A 19,290-nucleotide genomic window follows, 5' to 3' on the forward strand; every position below is an offset into this window, starting at 1 on the left:
AAACATTACTATTACTATTTTGAGGCAATTTTCTTTTCAAAAATTCAGGGGCCTGTTATCCAGTTTGGCATCCCTGAGCCAACAACACTCGCCAGTGAAGAAAAAGACAAGCCAAAGCTAAATAGAACACTCACCCTTTTAGGAAGTCCGAGCACAAAAGAGGACAAAGATGACTTGACGTTTGTATGTCAGTTAGTTAAGACGGAATTTCGGGGAACAGAGCGTTATCAAATTTCCAATTCCCAAGCACTTAGTTTTCAATTTCGTTCTCCGAAACAAGAGGACCTCACCAACATGAAGTGGATTCTCATTTGTGTGTGTGCCTTGATCCCTTGGGTGATGGGCACGGGTGTGCTTGTGGGCGGCCCCACGGACCAAAAAGAACTGGATCCGGACATCCTCAAGTTTGCACTGCAAGAACTAGCCTCGGGCGACAATAGCCTCTACCATAAAAAGGCCGTCAAGGTGGGTGGTTATCTCTTGCATCCTACGAGTAGGGGTAGGGAGGTTCGAGGGAAACTATATCGTAAATATACGTACATACGTACATAGTATTAGAGTATTCGAATTGGAATTTCCCATTGATTTCCGGGCTTTAGGTGAGCAACGTGAGCACGCAAGTGGTGGCCGGAACCAACTACCGATTCACCGTTCACTTGGCCGACACGGATTGTCTCAAGAGCTCGGGTCAAGAGCCCTCTGAGGATTGCCAAGTCCAGGATGGCAAGTTGAAATTCACTTTGAGAGGGCGGGAGGCTCATTTGCATTGACACTTTGTGCCCCCTGATTTAGGTGCTTCTGTCAAGGAATGTCGACTGACCGTGTGGTCCAAGCCTTGGCTCGAATTCTTGGAGCTCACCCACGTGGACTGCGATGACGGCGTCAGCGAAGGCGATACTCAAGGTAAAGCTTGAGACCCCAGGACTATGAGGAATCCGAGTGGTTTTTCTTCCTTCAGATATTTCAATCGTGATTTTCATAGATGGGACGACTGCAATGAATAAACATTCCAAGTACTGCATGATTCGTCTTTTGGCTTTCCCTCCTCGATTGGATTATAGTTTGGGTTGTTAATCCTAGTTCCAAGGTACTAATTGCTAACAAAGGAAAATTACGTTTCTGTATGATGCTAACATACATCGTGTGATGCTCATTCAGTAGGAGATGTGTACAGTATTGGTCGAATCACTTACTCACAACCGAGGAAAATTGGGTTACCAACGGGATGCAGCGTCCGTCGCTTTCTTCCTAATCTGTCTTTCATTCCATTTTTCTCACCACATCCATGGGAAAACATTTTTCGACCCTTGAGGTTGAAGAGCGACAAATCATATCCAGAATAGCCGTCTGGTCAACTTCTCTATTCATCTTTTAATAGTGATTCTACTTTTTAGTGTTATGGCTAGGGGTCGGAAAGATTGGTGTTTTTTTTACACGCAAGGCCTAGTTACATTAAGCATTTGTTGATGGATGAAACTTTATATGCATTTTTAGCTACAGAAGAATATCATCTTAATTTGGTCATGTCCTGGTAGTAATAGCTTGTAAGAATATAGGGAAAGATTTTTCACGTCAAGAGTCCACCTAATGAACGTTTACCTTTGTGCAATGTCACATTTTGATTCTTTCCCATTAGCGCGACTTGCTTCAAAGGCTTTTCAGAGATTAAATTCCAAGGTATAATGCTAAAATGCTTTGAAATATAGGCCTGAACTTGGAGGATTTTGATGAAGATGATGATGAGATTTTTTTAGAGTTGTGTTTATGGTTATGAGAATAAGCAATCATACGTTTGTGTATATTGATGTTTCGTTTAAATGTTAAGGGCATTAGTAAAAGATTTATTTCATAACCAAATTAAAATGAGGTTCTTTGAAAAAAGATATTTCGCCCGTGTTTATTATCCAAAAATAGCAATGTATTGAATAATGAAAATAAATACTAATTTTGAACCAAAATCTTTCGGCACTCATTTTGGCCGATAATTATGACTTAAAAAACCGACTGTTTTCGCGAAAATAGAAACTTATTTTTCCGACCTCCAGTTATTACCAATTAGCTAAAAGCCCTAGACCTTGAACTTAACACCTTTCTTGGCTACACTTTTGATGCTCTTGTGACGAATGGCTCCTACTACACGCATCCTCGCAATTTCAGACCTCTTCATCATTCGTTTCATTTAGTTTCATCTACCTACTCATATATTACGAAGTTTTATTTACATAAGGCCGTGGTCCAGTAAAACCGCGAGTCTGGCATCGAATATCTTAGAGGGCGTTTTGCTCTAGACGTGTTCAAGTTGACGTCATCAATATCCGAGGCTATCACCAACTATCGTTCAAAGGGGCCCGGTTTCTTGAAATGTGGCTGGTTTAAAGTTACAAATTTGGCACCACTTCAAACAAAGTTGGCATTCCATTCATTTCAGTGTCATTAAGGAACGGTTAGGCCATTTTTTTTAAATTTTTTATGACCTTTTTCGGTAAGCAAGTTTTTTATGTGCGCTAGAATACTATAGAGCAATGAAATCAAGGTTGTTCCCTATGACTTTCTGAGGTTGAAAAATACCAAGACTTGTTTGTGTATTTCCGTCAAAGCTTTAAAGGGTATTTCTACCACTGTGACAGAGCTTGCCTTTTAGATGGCGTGACAAAAGTATCATCTGAAAAATGACATTCGTGCCAGATTATCGTGATTTCTTTTCACTTTGAAGCCATTTATTGATAAGATCTGGACAACTTTTTGCTTTTGAAGGTTCATTGTTAAGCATAATCTCTCTGAGCCCATCTTGTAGATGCTCACTAGTGCAACCCAGACATTATGAAGCAAGCAAGGTGTAGATAGGTTACGGATGTTGACAAAATTTGATGGCACTGACAAAACCCAAAAAGCAGGATGTCAGTCATTCTGTTATGTTCAATCAAATTGCGGGATGTCAACCTGGCAACGGTGAAGAAAATGATGCTGTTTGGCCATTTTGAGGCAAAAAGAACTTTTGTCACAAATTTGAACCATAATATAACCTTACACCGACGATTTTGTGCGAAATTGAATGGATTTGGGCATGCTTTGGCAATACCTAATTTTTGCTCATAATTTTTCATATTTTTTTTTTTTGAAAATGGGAAAATGCATTTATTGATTATAAAAGAATGTAATAGTAAATGGATGATTTTTTTAATCTTTTTGCCTCGGAAAGAGTACGTCATACGTAGTGCTGGGCCGAGTCCTTTGATTTTCCAACCTTTGCATGACTCGCTTTGTCCGGAGTCGAGTTCGACAAAAGACAAAAAAAGTATTGTGATACAACGAATAAGAAATTCTGGGATACGTTACAAATTATCTAGGGGTAAAATTTCGAACAATTATGACAAGCAAATAAGAATTAAATAGGAAGTTGTATACTGTGTGATTAGTGAAGAGCCAACACTTTTGCAATGCTCATCACTTTTTCCTCTACCTTTTTTGCAGCACATTTTAATGGAAAAAGATGATGATGAAAGTAGCTGGTATGCTATAAGTATATAATGTATAGTTCTCTGTCTAGTCCTATTTGGATATCAAAAGTGTTTGTAATTTTACCCTTGTAGGATTTGGAAGATCCCTCAGAGGGGTGGTTGAGTTATTTACGGCGTTGGAATACATCAGCTATAAGTTGTTAAGTGAAAATATCTGGTTAAAGTCAGGCATCTTAGAGCGCATTCTTGTGTTTCTATGTCTGTTTCCCGCAACAAGAGGAGGGAGGGGAAAATGATAAGGACCAGGGTTATCAATTTACATTTTGTCTGGCGGATGACATTGCCAGTGGCTTGACGGAAACCCGTGTCAGTTTTCAAATAAAACCCTGATTTTCCTTTTGTCAAACCAGTGGAGTACTTGCCTTATGTGAAGTTTTTTTCAACGATGGACAAACAAGTGAATGTCAAAATGATCATCTTTGTAACTTGTACTTTTTATATTCGTCATCTGTTTCACATCGAATTTACCAGACGTTAAAAAGTCGTTTTTTTTTCAGTTTTAGGCCATCTTTTTTTGTGCAAAAGTAACGGTATGGGTAAAGGTAATGGTAAAGGTAATGCGTTACTTTTTATCGGTAACGGTTCAAATCCTGGTCCTTGGGGTAAAGTAAGGGGACTAGCACTATAGGGTAAAGCAACTGGGCCACACATGTGGAATTGTTATAATTTCAAAGGCAAGGGCATGCATACCTGGTTAAACAACTTCAATTTTCGGCAACTACTTGTAGTTATTACGATCGGCCGCGTCAATGATGCATTTTTAATCACGAATGGGCTTCTAAAAAGAAAAGATGGGTCTCTTTCAAAACTTGCAAAAGGTCGTAGATTGGAATCAAGAGGTGCTGAATCAATGTTCATGGTTTTATGGCTCGTTGCGAGTACTTCCTTGGCTCTTGTACTCCTCAGAGAGTTTGGGTTCGTTTTGTTCCACCTTAATTATTCATCAAAGGATGTAAGCGATAAAGGATGCAAGCGGCCAAGGATAACCAAGTTTGACTAGCAACACCTGCCTGTTCTTTTAGATCGTTGATACGTACGTCTTTCTCTTGGGAGGTAATATATTTAGTCTTAAGAATATTAGCCGTGTCTTTGGACATTCCAGGAAAGGGAGCCTCCACGGAACTTCCGGCTATTGAATCCTCAATCCTTGTGAGAAACCAACAAGGTCCTGAGGTGACATCCGGCATGAATGAATTGCTTCCACGTGAAGGTAAATGATGATTTGGAAGAAACTCTTCAATACATTCTGAATCGCTCATCTGTCTTTTTGCTTTTCCTTCACCTCTCGGATTTTAGCCAGCATCCTCTCTTTGCAACGTCTACAAAGTTACAACCATTTCAAAAGTTTTGTCATCAGACACAAGAAACAATATTCATCTCTGGCCGAGCTCAAGCTCAGATTTAGAATATTCCGGCAAAACATGAAGAAAGTCCAGTTCCTTACCGAAACCGAGCAAGCCACGGGTATAAGATCAAAGATGCACGCATCTATCTGAGACATATGGCTTTAAACGATGCTTACTACTTAGACCACCTCTTGATTTTGCAGGGAAATATGGAGCTAGTCAATTTTCTGATTTGACCGCTCAGGAGTTTAAAACAAATTATCTCGGTCTCAAGCCCGAGTTCCAATCAATTCACTGGGCCTCGCCAGAAGAGGATCAATATTCGAATAATTCAGAAATACCCCTCAAATTCGATTGGCGCGAACACGGAGCTGTCACTCCGGTGAAGAATCAAGGTAACTCATACTCATACAAATAAATGGTATGGATAACTCTAGGCCTCGAGAGGAGTCGGAAAAAGAACAAAAAGAGGGGATTTTGTTGAAAAAAGCGGAGGTTTTGTGGTTTGGTTTGGTTTGTTTTGCAACACAATACATGTAGATCTTTCAAAATACAAAAGCAAGAGTTGGAAAATATATTTCGATTTTTCATTTTTTTTTCATTTTTGCTATGAGATAATCAAAAGAAAGCTTAATCTACATCTTTTTAGAGAGTGTGTGCTTTTAAACAATAAAGATATTGCAAAGCAGTTATTTTTTTAACGGATCAACAATGCCTACCTATACCCTACGAATATTTGATTGCAGCAAATTGAGCAATGGAGGAGCCCGAGATAGAAGAGAGCTCCACTTTAATATTTCAGCTATCACGGATTAAAATGAAAATAAGTTTTATAATGTAAGTAAAAAAAATTCTCTAACGTATTTTTGCTCCTTCCCCATTCCATGCAAAACAGATATCTGTTGAAATAAAGGTTAATCTGCTTGCCCTTTTTAAAATTTCAGAAACTGTAATTTAAAAAAATATTTTTGAAAATGTTTTCTGCTCTAATCTCACATATTTTAGAAAAAATATGCATTTGATCCAAAGAAATTTCGTAGCTTAAGGCAAGAAATGACCAACTTGTTAAGTTCCCATGTGAGAAGGCCCATGAATGATACTTATTTCTGAGAGATGGAGATATAACTTTGTGAATGGAAATGAGCTTTAGCGAGTAATGAGGAATGTTGAAGAGTAATGCATGAATGAAATATTGACGGATGAGTAGGATATAACAAAGGTCTGAAAAGGAAAAAGGGTATTCAACACCTTACTCTCTCAGAAATGAAAATCCACTTTCCAGTTGTTATTTATATTATTACATTAACGCCAAGGACGTTTTCATTCTATTTTCCACACACCAGGTCCCATCAACCTTAGACGAACTGTCCAGATTTTTTTTTTATTTTCTTGGAGATGGCGTTGTCCCTGAAATCGTTACAATGAAAGCAAAGGATCGGCTTAGGAATGACTCTGAATTGACAGTTTTACAGCAATGAAGTGGCATGAAAGATGTTTCCAAGTGGAGATATTTAAAAAAGAGGAGTAAGAACTCATTAGAGGAGAAAAAGATGGTTTCAAAGTTCGACAAAATGAAATTAAGGATAAAAGATGGGCGAGGTGTGCACGAGGCCTGTTTAAACTCCAAGTACTCATGACGCTTGATTTGTTGAGGCCCAGTCATATTTACGGGTATTACCTTGTCTTGACAGGGGCTTGCGGTTCATGCTGGGCTTTCAGCGTGACTGGCAACATTGAAGGGCAGTGGGCCATCAATCGCGGGAAATTAATCCCGCTCTCTGAGCAAGAATTGGTCGATTGCGATCGATTGGACAACGGGTGCAACGGCGGTCTCCCCAGTAATGCTTATCAAGCCATCATGAAATTAGGAGGTAAGGGATTTCGCTTTCCACATTCAAAGTCTTGAAGAAGACTGCAGAATGAATCTGATTGCTGCTCTCTGTATACATGTATTTATCACGTAGGTCTTGAGACCGAGACCGATTACAAGTACGACGCTGTGGACAAGAAATGCAGCTTCAAACGAACCAAAGTGCGGGTCACCATCGACTCGGCCGTCAATCTCACCACAGATGAAGACCTCTTGGCCAAATGGTTGGTCCACAATGGGCCCATCTCCATTGGAATCAACGCCAATGCAATGCAGTTCTACATGGGCGGCGTATCGCATCCTTGGAGTTTTCTCTGCAACAAGGCTAATCTTGATCATGGAGTTCTCATTGTGGGATATGGTATGGCATCTGTACATACATAATTTTGGGAGGAGGTAAATCTGTGCTTTTCAAGCCTAAGCTTCGATTTTCCCCCAATCTAGGCATGGACGAGTTCAAGTTGTTCAAAGAGAAGTTACCATATTGGACCATAAAGAACTCGTGGGGAACATCTTGGGGTGAACAAGGCTACTACCGTGTGTTTCGCGGCGACAGTACGTGTGGTGTCAATCAAATGGCCACTTCGGCCATTGTGAAGAACTAATACTCAAACAAAAGCTTTCCCGAGATCTTCCACTGGACATGTGAAGTATCACTATAATCCACGATTTAGTCAGTTAGGTAACTTGCGATTTACCGTCCATCGTTTACCGATCCATAAAGTCTGGTCGAAATATATTCGCCGATCCTTATTCTGCCCTAAGTTGCGCTTGGGCGTTGGAGATTCTAAATTTCGGTGCTTGCTAGAGGTAGGACAGCTTCTTTGAAACCCCAATCAAGTCCCAATTGACCTATGGTCGTTAAAAAGTGAACTTTGAGATGATAGCTGTCAAGCTGCTCTACATACTCTAGGGTTATTCATTGATGCGTCAGAGCAAAGACGAGTTGGTGCTCTTGTTCAGGGCAAAAGTCTCTCATCATCTCTCATGGACTTGTCTGGGGCCGATTTGGCAGTTTGCCTCCAATTATTGAATGATTAATCAATGTCCAAACGGGTTAGATAATACGATTTTGGATTTAAATGATTTTTAGGAAACAAGTATTAGTGTGGGATGCTTTTATTAATCATGGAGTCCATTTTCGTTTTTGCTTGTTGCACCAGTGTGAATGCTACATGCATTTATACCTACATTCGGGCTCTGTTTGTGTGTTTAGAGATTGGTTGAGCCCTTTCCAACCCAGCTCAGCTCATCTTTATGCTGTATTTGGTTGGTAGACCGAGCTAGTCCTTAAATGTATGGTTGATCTTTTGGCCTGAGGAGTACCTGACTTGACATCATGTATGTCACTAAGTGACCCTTCAACCTTCACGATTTTCTTCCTATCATGAATGAGGCTTCTTATCTAATCGAGAACCTTGCCTTGGATCCCAATGTCATAAAGTCTATTCAACAATAGGTTATGATCAACTTTATCAAAGACCTTGGGAAAATCAAAATAGACGCCATCAACTGCCCCATGACTCTCCAGTCCCTCAATGACCTGCTCTATAAGCTCAATCAGTTGGGTAACCGTGCTAAAATGTGCTCGGAACCCATGCTGACTAGGAAAAAAGGCATCATTGACTTCAAGGAACTCTACAAGTTTGGACTTCATGATCTTATAAAAACCACACTCGCAATATTCGAAGTGAGAGAAATCGGCCTATAGTTACCGGGGAGCGACTTTTCTCCCCCTTCAAAAATTGGAACAACATGAGCTAGCTTCAGAGAAGAGGGAAACTTGCCTTGACCCAAGATGCAACGCATCAAGAACGAGAAAATAGGAGCAAGAACCAGTGAGCATCTCATCAGAAACTGAGATGTCACACCATCAGAGCCAGGAAAACTCGAGAGTCTCAAGTCTCTGATGGCCTCCAAGGCATCTTCATCTGAGACTTCAAGGTCGTTCAATAGCTGAACTTGACTAGCCTCAGCTCACCAATCTCAACAGACTCATCAATAGAGCAATGGGCTGTTGCTTGTAAAGTCAATGGGGTTGCTAACACATCAGATAACTGATCTCCAAGCATGTTAGCCATAACCTCTGCTTTTTTAATGGCTTCACCATCGACCTCAAAGGGCCCTACAGGGTGTTTCATCTTTCTCTTAGAGTTCTCATAAGAGAAAAACATCTTTGGATTCGACCTGGCCTCCTGAGCCACCTTACTCTATGTTCAGATCAGGGTCATTTGAGAAGACCAAGTCCAGAACGTTAGTGGCTTTGGTGGCTACACCAACATGCTGGGAGAAATGAGGAATAAATTTGGAGGTTTAGTAATTTCCATTCTTTTTTTTTACCGCCGTCAGTAAAAAAAGCGACATGGGCCGTTTTGGCCTGGTTGCGTCTGCTCGGACCAGTTTGAGCCGAAACGAGGTTACTACATTTATTGGCAATACCATGGGCTCTATCACGGTTATCATGATTTAGAATCGATACAGAGACACCAAGGCATACATCAAAATCAAAATATTTTTACCTGCTTACCCACAAGTCCAATCTCTGTATTTCAAGTATCAAGTCATTGAATCAACGGAACTGATTCTCCTCCTCTCGTGCTGTCTGAGAGGCCAAAGCTCTGCTCAACCCAACAAAAAGCTCCGTCTATTTAACAAGATGATGGTACGTGAAACACAGATATTTGTTAAGTGAGCAAGTAAGACTATTTTGAATGGAATATATGCCTTGGTGTCTCTGTATTTATTTCTAAATGACAATAACCCTGGTAGAGACTATGGTATTGCTAATAAATGTAATAAACTTGATTCGGCTCAAACTTGCCAAACGGCTCATTTCCCTTTTTTCACTGCCATCGGTAAGAAACGAATGGAAATCACTAAACCTCCAAATTCATCCCTCATTGGCAAGATCGAAACTCCTCTAGCTTTCCGAACGACTGTGATGTCTAGGGCCTGCCAAAACATGCATCCTGCATAAATTGCAAATTTTGCAGGTTGAAGAGCAATATGTGACATTTTTCACCAACTTATTGTGCATTTTGAGCAATTTCACCAAAATATGTAAATTTGTGAATAATTTTCAAGAATCCTGGTCAACTTTAGAAAAAAACTGATATTTTACTGCCTGTTTTTTTTTCAAATCTTATTAACAAAAAGTACTTTTTGTACTTTATTGCTTATGCATTCCATTCATCCTAAATAGTCCTTTTTGTCTGAAATCAATGTGATGGGGCTTTCACACAAGAAATTAATTTAAGATTATCAAAATGTTGGACTTGGTCATCTCGCGCTCATATCTGTTCCGTCCCGACATTGATTCCTACACTGGACGGGATTTACATAGATAATTTTGACCCAAGCACTAGGTGAAAACCTTGATAGCTCTCTGAGATGGAGAGCACCTAGTACATGGGCTTCAATTTCTTAGACCTATCTTAAGGCCTCCAGTTATAACCCTAATCAGGCCATACAATTAATAGTTCGAGTTTCCTTTATCAGGGCCTCAAACAATCATCAATTGATTAAGGATACAAATCTCTCTAGCTACCTCTACTCCCCATGGTCCCAGATCAATATTGGTTGTCTGGCATACACCAGGGCCAATTTTCAAGGCTAACTCTACTGCAAAATGTGGTCAGTATCCTAGTCTAAATGCGTCTATGAAAGCCGACCTCTACTCTAGAGTCTAACTACTGATTTCTGCTACAAGAGTGATGAACTTCAGATACAGTTGAATACAAATCACTTGCTACCTTTACTCCCTATGATGCCAGCACAATGTCGGTCGTCTGGAAAATCTAGGCTACTCTTCAAGGCAAACTGTACAGTTCAATGTACTTTGTTCATCACAAACACACCGCCTATTGGATGTCTTGCTCCTGTAGGAAAAGTGGGGGAATTGTTGGGCCAATAGAAAAGGGGATATTCACATATTAAACAATGGGTTAATCATTACTGCTCAATGTGTGACAAGATGGTTCAATGGAGATCCTCGGATGACGTCCACTTGACGGGATTGAAGGTCCACTAACAGAGTGACGAAGTGCTGTACTCAGACTCGGCACTTCCCAGGTCCTCTTGCTCTTCTGCACGGCTTCCTGGGTTTCCTACTCCCATATGATGACGATCTGTGTCCTTCAAAACAGTTCCCACTTCTTGGCATCACAACAATGACAAAATCCCAGCATTTAGCAATGCCAGGTGGTTCCTCTTTGGAGAGGTTCAAACTCTGACTTCTCTCCTCAAGCTCCAAATTGAGACTTCTGTCCTCGATGAAGGGTGATGCGTGACTCCCAGATCTAATGGGTTTGCCCCATTAGACTTCCTTGATACCCCTTTTCCTTGCATTCATTGCACTGATTGGGTTTCCATCATCATTTTACTTGTCCTGGCTTGATGCACCTTTGTTGCAGTGTCGGATGTGTCACTGTTTCTTCCCAGTGTGTTGAGGGTGGGGCAGAATTTCCAGTTTGACCAGTGATTTATTGTCCATTGATCACCTCTTGTTTGTCAAGCAATCCAAGTTGGCGATAACGATGTTTTTCCTGGCAATGCAAGTTGGAGACAACGGTTTTCACCTCTCTGTTGAACGCTTGTCCAACCCTGTTTTGTGCAAACAATCTCTCTTTTGTACAAATATTTGAATGTGCACGGAACAATATCTGGTATTTTTTCAAATCAAGTCAAGACCAACATCGTTTCACACATGCCCACAAAAGGCCGGAACTGATGGAACAAATAAACTACATTTTAAATCAACCTCATATTAGAGGGAGGATCAAGGACACATATTTTAATGGTTTGACAATTTAACATTAAAAGAGCCCAAAGAGAAGCAAGTATTTCATTGTTTTGACTAGCGTGGATATTTTGGAGGACTCAAAATTGTAAACCTTTACATTCATTACAATTCACTATTAAAACCTGGTTGAGGAAAAGCATATGAATTTTTTTGAATATGTATTGTAACAGATACCTTCTGCAGCTCCTTTGAATACTGCATTGTCCCAATCTTTTTAGTTTGTCGCAATAATGTTGTTGCTCTCTAATTCTCACATTATTCCTGCTTGTCCAGTTGTTAAAAGCTCAAGCCTTTCTTGAAAATGCAACTAGAATCTCAACACTTTACACACAAAAAAGTAGATATGAAAATATTTGCGTGTTGGAGTTCTCTTCACCCACGGAAACCAAATTTGATCAAGAAACCTGCATGGTTTAGGGTGTTAAGTTAGAGTTCCAAGTTAGGAGACATCTTTGAGGGCTTTTGATTTCTAAGATTTTGAAATAGTGAAATCCATTGAAACCTGTGGTAATTGCGTCAAACTTTTGCAAAATTAGTTCCATGTTGTCTTTTTATGTATCTTTTTTTGCTTTTAAACAGGCTCATATCTTTGCGTTTGAGAATTTTTCTACCTCTGGAAAAAGTTGTTCAGTGGTATCAAAATTTTTTTGTAGTGAATATTTGACCCTAAAATAGAATTTTATTTCCGAGCCCTACTGATCAGGGCAGGAGGTGCCATAAACAAGGCAAGAATCTGCTACTCCGCTACCTAGGGAAAGCACCTTTAAGTCCAAGTGCTGGAAGATATTATGATATAATGTTCCTATTCATCTACATGTTGTCTGATTTGGAAGGCAAAAATAGCCCTTACAGACTCTTAGAGCGAGTTGATGACTACGTTTTGGAAAGTGAACATAAACTTGCGTGCACATTTGGTTGATTTTTCATGCAAATTTGATGTCAATAAGCACCATATTTATCTGCAAGTTTTGGCCGGCCCTAGTGATGTCGATTTCTAAGTGTGAAAATGGGGACGTTTGGGCAAGCTCTGGCAGGTTCCTTTGTTTGCTGGTACCAGTGTCAGCGATGCAAGTTTGGAGCTTCAAACATGTTTTTGAGAAGCTGACCCTTTAATTCTTTCACATTTCTATATGAGGAACGGTCAGCTTCGTTAAAACCAGTTTGAAACGCCAATTTTGCATCACTGGCATTGGCAGGCAAGTTTGTTTGCTGGTACCAGTGCTTGCCTAAATGTCCGAATACCCATCAGGGCTAGCCTCCCACTCCCACGGACAAATGAACCTTCGAGCAAAGTGCTTGATCCAACTCACTTCCTGTGAATTTGAGAGCTGACAAGAACGAGCTTACTGAACAAGAAGGGGGCCTATACATTGCTACAATGGACAGATCAAGACCTTGGAGATGATAAACTAAGACATCTACTTCTCCATTCCACATTTTTACATGACTAATGAACAGGTCATTTCTAACATCTAGACATATGGGCCTATGCTGAAAAAATGGGATTATCAGGGTGCTCTGTCGCAACAGACTAAGTTGAAACCAACTTTGGTTAGTTCCTGTAGAATCTCTGGCCGAAGTCAGGTTTCTTTTATAGAGATGAATGAAATATCTCTCTCAATGGCTAGTTCTTCAAAAACCAGAAGATTTTGCGCTTTCTTTTTTAGAAATCAGACAACGTGCTTTCAAATATACCGCTCTTGCTTTCAAAGTGAACAAGTCCCAGAGTTTCTCATAGAGACTTGTAATTTGTAATTGGGGTGCTAGGGTCGGGAGGGATGAGCCTCGCCCGGCCAGTGAAGACAGCAATCACATCGTCCGTGCACAATTCCGGTAGGCAGTGTCGTAGTCCATATCAGAGTGGTTCTCCTTCTGTGGGTGAGGTTGGTGTCTAAAAGTTTCCTTGAGAGAGGTCGGGGAGGAGAATCGAACCGGGGATCTTTCTCATGGTAGGTAATTGCGCAAACCACCACGCCACATATCTCCCAATATCGCTGTTCAGGTGTTTTTTCTAACAGGCAATCCTCAGCTTGAACTGCAAAAGATCAATTACTGGTTGTGTTAGCAAATTTTCACTGAACCGTTAAATTCATTCATCAATTTTGAAATTGACGTGAGACATTTGTTAAAAATAAAAGCACATGTACCCATTGAACGACGTTAAAGGCCACAAAGGTGCCACAATTCAATGTCTTGGCTAACAAGATGACTGTGGTATGGGAATGAGGTCAAAGCAAAGAAAAATTGAAAGCTTCTGCGAAAATGAAATGTGCTTTATACATGGCAATTATTGACAGGTGCCCGCATTTTGCAGTAATCCGCTTTAATCCTCGCCCTAAATTATTTGAAACCGCTGTGCAGTAAGTTGGAAAAGAAGGAAAAATTTCAACATTTGGTACATTGAATGTATTCACAAAGGAGAGACCAATATCTATAAAGTTGTTCATGATTAATTTTACGATCCCTCGAGCTTGTCATTGGTATGTGCAAATTTAGAGAGGATTTAGGATTTTGGTGAGACGCCACAAGTGTGCTTAGTTCAGTACGACAATATTTTATCGGTAGTAACAGATCCATTCAGAGAGGAATCATGGTGAAGTGGACACATTTTGTTCTGGTGTTGACGGTTTTGAGCTTGGCTATGATTTTTCATAAAATGAAACAGGTCAGTTCAGTTGTCAAAGTTCATATCAAACGGTCTGCCAACTCAAATTCCGTGGTAGACGAAATGTCATATAAAGATTGAACGGTAATAAATAGACGAATTTTAACCTTTCATTTTAATAGTAATATATTAGGGATATCATTCCCTGTAGCGGTTAGAAAGCCCTTGAAAAACCTAATCAAAAAAGACAATCTCGTGTCTTGGGTTGTAAGCAAGGGAGAACAGAAATGAAACAAGCCAGTTTCAATTCAAGAGACAAGCTAAGCAGGGCGCTAAGACAGTTAAGGAGCCCCAAAAAAACAACATAGCAGCCTTCCTTACCTCCTCCAAGCTAACTGCGCTTTCTTTTTGAGGATGAAAAATTCCAATTTTTCTTCACCTAGATCAATGTTGCAGATCTACTGGTGGGAAAAGAGGAATAAATAAGCAAGGGGAAGCATTTCTTTATCCAATTAAAAAAAGGGAATATCAATTTGGTCCAAAATTGAGGCAATTTAGTTTTTTGGAATGCGCTTTTCAAATTTGTATCACTGGGGGGGAAAAATTGAATATCCTTTCTTTTTTCATTTTATTTGTACCTCTTGTCAAACTTTTTTGGTCTTTTTGTACCTTTTTGTCTCTAAAGGGCTTTGTTGTTTTGCACATTTTGCCCGTCCCTAGTAATAATGTAATGCGTCAATGATCAAGAAGTATTGCTTATTTCGATTGAAAGAAGTGCTAACTTTCATACCAGCGTTATGAAGAAGATTAACATGAATTGAAGGTGACCTTTAGCATACCCGCCCAATTTGAAGACGTTCTTGGTTGGGCATTGTTAAATCCGTTTACTAGTATCACCGCAACATAAATTCCAGATGATGGTACTCAAGCAGAGATAGAATCCTTGATCTATCAAATTCTGGCCACCACATCAAACCAAACGTGTTAAACGTCTTATCAATTTACTAACAGTAAACGAACCCCCGGATCTGTGGTTTTGATCTTTACAAGGAATGTTCCGCCATTGCAGTACAATTAAGATTGATCTTTTGAACTGATGAAGGCTTCAACTAAGACATGCAAGACAACTCAAACTTAACTAGTGTACATGTTCACTCGTTTGTAATCCATTTTCTCCCCTATCTGTCCAAGGGTACAGCGCCAACCAGATTAAGCTGGGCCAATTGCCCTTTGACAAAAGCTTGTTATCATCCATCCATGAAGGAGATAGAGCCACCTAAATCTGAAGATACAAGAATGCCACCTTTGGTTTACCTACTTCGTCGTTGTTCTGTTCCTTATTGTGTAATGTCAAAGTTAATCTAATTGGGCACCCACTATGATGACTTAATGAGCAACCGCAATGATTGGCAAGTCGACAATGGAATCTTAAAGCCAAGTGCTCATCCAAGTTCCTTTAGTTGCTTAAACGCAAATAGGCATTAACGCAAAATCGGGTAGGTTTTTTTCTTGTGCGTGTGTTTGCATATTCTGCTAGGTTTTTAAATCTGTATGAATCATCCATCCTACCTTACTGGCTTGGCTGAACATCTGTCTGGTCATTAAATTTGCCAAGAAAAACACAAAGGGCCAAAGTTCCCAATTCTTTGGCCAAAGTAAGAAAACGACAAAATCCAATCAATGTTTCACCTTTTCTGGCAAAGAATGGCAAAATTGAAAGAAGTTACCAATTTGTGCTAATATATATCATCATAGACTAAGTTTTACTTGAAATAGTGTTCAATATAGTTTACAGGCACACAACAATCACATTTAGCACGGCTTGGTAAGATTATAATTGAATAAGGCAAAAATAATTGATTTAATTTTGTCGGTTTTCCAGTAAGTAGTACAATGAAAAAGTAATTGGAACATGACTTATACTTCCTGCTCATTTTCTATCATGTTCTGATGCTCTTTATGCATGTTCCTGCTTTAGCACTCGCAGAGCATGATTTTCCTCTTCAGTTATTGAAGCAGTCAAGAAAAGACAGTATTCTGAATGTTTTCCGAGGTCAATGATAAGGTAGCTCCGTACAAGTGGATTTTCCAGCCGCAACTTGAATATGCCTCGTCCATTTGGGCTCCAATGTGTTCAGTTGGCTTGCAAAAGGTCGGGAGAGACTAGATAAGTTGGGACTGTACAGTGTTCAGAGAAGGTACGAAAGGCATCTGATATTGTACGTTTTCAAAAGCATTCATGAGCTTTGTCCCAACCCAGGATTTAGGGTCAATTCTAGTGACCATAGAGGCTTAATGTGCGTTTTGAAAGCACTTTCAAGCCTTCGAGAATCCAGGCTAGTTCGAACAATGAAGTCCAACTCTCTTCTTTCTCGGGCTCCATCTTTCTTTAATTTGCTGCCCTCTAATATTCGTAGGGAGTATGTAGGTGTTGATCCAGTAAAGATTTAAGCCAGTTTTGGACGAGTTTCTGACAAAATCCCTGATCAACCCCACATTCCAAGGCTTCCAATAGTGTAAATTGTGCTTATCAAACTTCTTCTACTTACAGTTAATGAAAGAAATCCTTTGTATTGTCATGTATTACTTCAGTTCTGGAGTGGCCATGGCTTTGCTTACCTACATACAGTGGTCGGCTTTATTATCAAAAAAGTTTGCGTTGTTAATCAAGAATTCTTTATTGGACAGGGTGTTACACACAATACTGATAAAGTTTTTTTTTTTGCAAATACCAAGACTTCTAATAACGGCTTTCCTTGTCATTGAAATAAAAGGAACAACTTTTGTAAAAAGCTGTCTTGGATTCTAGATTAGATTAGAGTATTAACCAACATTAGCAGAGCTCTAATACCTATATAAAAGGAAATGGCAAGGAGCTAGTGTAGCTGAGTGGTCAAAGAAGGAGTGCGAAAAACGCAAGATCCTTCTCCCCAGGTGTTGTGGGCTAAAACCCCGGTGCCGGATGTTATTTCTCAGTTCGGACCTGTCTTTTGTTGAGAGTTGTCGCACGGTTTGTTGCTCCTGATTTTTAATCTTGCCGGTTAAAGCCAGTTTGACCGAATAATCCTAGCTGAGTGACCACCAAGTGATTTGTCACAATGTAAAACCTCCTAGATGACCACTAACTAAAACCCCTAGTAAGGCTATGGGCAGCTGCTACCTTTAGCTTACACAAACTCAACCCCAATTGAGTCAAAGACCAAAGGTAATTGGAAAGAAAACGCCCACTTACCATGGATAAAGGATCAGAAACACTTCATAAACAGTTTCTTTGTTTATTGCTAAGACCACTCATTGTCATACATTAGCTTGATGATAAAAGAGTACTGGTAATGGGAAAGAGGAGAGAGAGAGTGACAGAGAGACAAAAAAAGGCAAAAGAGAAGACGGAAGAACGAAGCAGCATTGTTAGAGAGTCAAAGTTAATTTGTCAAAGCTTAGGCACAGACAGCTCCATGGAGATGGTTCCTCATGCAAGGCGAGATGCGTTACAAGAATTTGAACTTTTTTGTTGTGTCGGCCATTCTCGCGGTGCGTGGAAGTTTGTTCCAGACCCTGGTCATTCGAAAAAAGAAGGAGTGACTACGAATCTTCGTCGCGACCAACCGGGCTCAAAAAGGGGTTTGGTTGTTGTCAACCTTTTCGTTGTCATGCGATCACTTTTGGCTACATCAAAGAACGACGGTGCCTCCCCCAATTGGGCAACTTGTATTTGACCCGTGCACATTTTATAGATTAACACCAAGTCTAGAATTTGACGCCTTTCCTCTAGTGATTGAAGGAAATTAAGTGAGAGACGAATAAGGATAAGTTAGATCCCGCGAATCTTTCACAAACCTTGTCGCCCTGATGAACTCAGTTGTGTACTCGTCTCTTCGCGCCAAATGCATTTAAACCTCGTTTGTGAACCACAACTAAAACCCTTCGCTAGCCCACGGGGCTATTACTCCTAGATTGCACTAGACTGAACTCCAATTGAGCCCAGAACCAAAGGTATTAGAGAAAAACGAACTTCTTAGCGCTGGTCGAGGATCAGAACATTTGATGATACGAAATTAGTTAGTGGCAAGAATGGTCCAGACAAAAGCAGAGGTCTGGGAGAGGACTTGGATTGGATAGCAAAAAAAGGTTCGATCCAAGGCATATGACCTTAAACAGAATGAGTTTAAGGTCATCGCCATTGATTACTCCACTTGGAGACAATGGAAATCATGATATTGGACAGGCTCTGTCCATGACGGGCTTAGATGCAATCCACCAAGATAATGAAAAGTTCGATAATGATATACACTTGAATACCTGTAAACCTTTTCAAACTTGTGGTTGGTCTATCAAGCGTTTAAGTCCAGAGATATTATTGCGATGCTAACTCCGTGCAAATCAATTATTCAGCCACATCTAGATTTTTTTGGTCCAGTTCATGGCGTTTGGATATGAAATATTTCCTTTGACATTGTTTTCTCTGACAAATATATGGAAGCCGCAAATGCCCATAAAGGATGCATTAGTATGCGAATTCCTTTCTCCCTACATGTTGTTCGATGGTTACGATGTTAGTCTGGGATATATGGGGTAGAGGGTCACTCCAAGTCAACTTGACGAATAATTCAATACCAATGATGTGAACTACAGAGGCTGTCTTCTGGTGTTACAACAAAAGAATTGCGAAAAAAGTCAGTATTTGTTAATGAAAAAAAAATTATAAAAGCGTCGGAACTGGCGACTCTATTCTAGGAAGATTGACTTCCATTCTTGCTGTGTGTTTGAATGCTGGGTGACATTGAGTGTTTAAATTTGCTAGAGGTCTAGAGAGAAAACTGACACCCCAAGTTTGTGCCAGTTGGTTATTTGGTCTTAATACGCAATAGGGTCTAAGGTGGAACTGTCAACTGATTTTGTGATTCGCTCATTAAAGCAAAAAAGAGGGCCAAGAAAGGCTGCATTTTGAAAATACGACTACTCCCTTTCTTTCCGTACTTTAACAGATATCAATTCTTAAAAAAAAAAAGTTATCCTAGTGTTGTGCTGAATAAAGTGAACGGTAGATTTTTCAAAAGAACAAATGAGCCACATTACCACATTGACAGGTGGTATGTGAATCCGGGAAAGAGTTCTCCATCTTTTGGTCCCAACTTTGTACTCTACTGTAT

At 40.0% G+C, this 19,290-nt stretch overlaps 2 protein-coding genes across 2 annotated transcripts in view; both read left to right on the top strand.

Annotated features, from left to right (window-relative positions):
• Nucleotides 1–62: 62 nt before the first annotated feature.
• Nucleotides 63–7,487, top strand: LOC131884202 (cathepsin L-like). The gene is made up of 10 exons (XM_059231899.1): nt 63–183; nt 248–465; nt 600–723; nt 793–903; nt 4,621–4,728; nt 4,815–4,982; nt 5,068–5,259; nt 6,556–6,735; nt 6,829–7,095; nt 7,179–7,487. The coding sequence occupies exons 2-10, from the start codon at nt 295–297 to the stop codon at nt 7,337–7,339; spliced, it is 1,482 nt and encodes a 493-aa protein (XP_059087882.1). The 5' UTR covers nt 63–183; nt 248–294; the 3' UTR covers nt 7,340–7,487.
• A 6,524-nt stretch (nt 7,488–14,011) lies between these two features.
• LOC131884204 (galactoside alpha-(1,2)-fucosyltransferase 2-like) overlaps nt 14,012–19,290 on the top strand; it is a 47,413-nt gene continuing 42,134 nt past the window's right edge. Inside the window, exon 1 of the mRNA XM_059231901.1 lies at nt 14,012–14,200. Within this exon, the coding sequence (XP_059087884.1) occupies nt 14,126–14,200 (75 nt within the window). The 5' untranslated portion in view covers nt 14,012–14,125. The remainder of the gene's footprint in view (nt 14,201–19,290) is intronic.

Source organism: Tigriopus californicus, chromosome 7 (assembly GCF_007210705.1).
Source record: "Tigriopus californicus strain San Diego chromosome 7, Tcal_SD_v2.1, whole genome shotgun sequence".
Lineage (NCBI taxonomy): Eukaryota > Metazoa > Arthropoda > Copepoda > Harpacticoida > Harpacticidae > Tigriopus > Tigriopus californicus.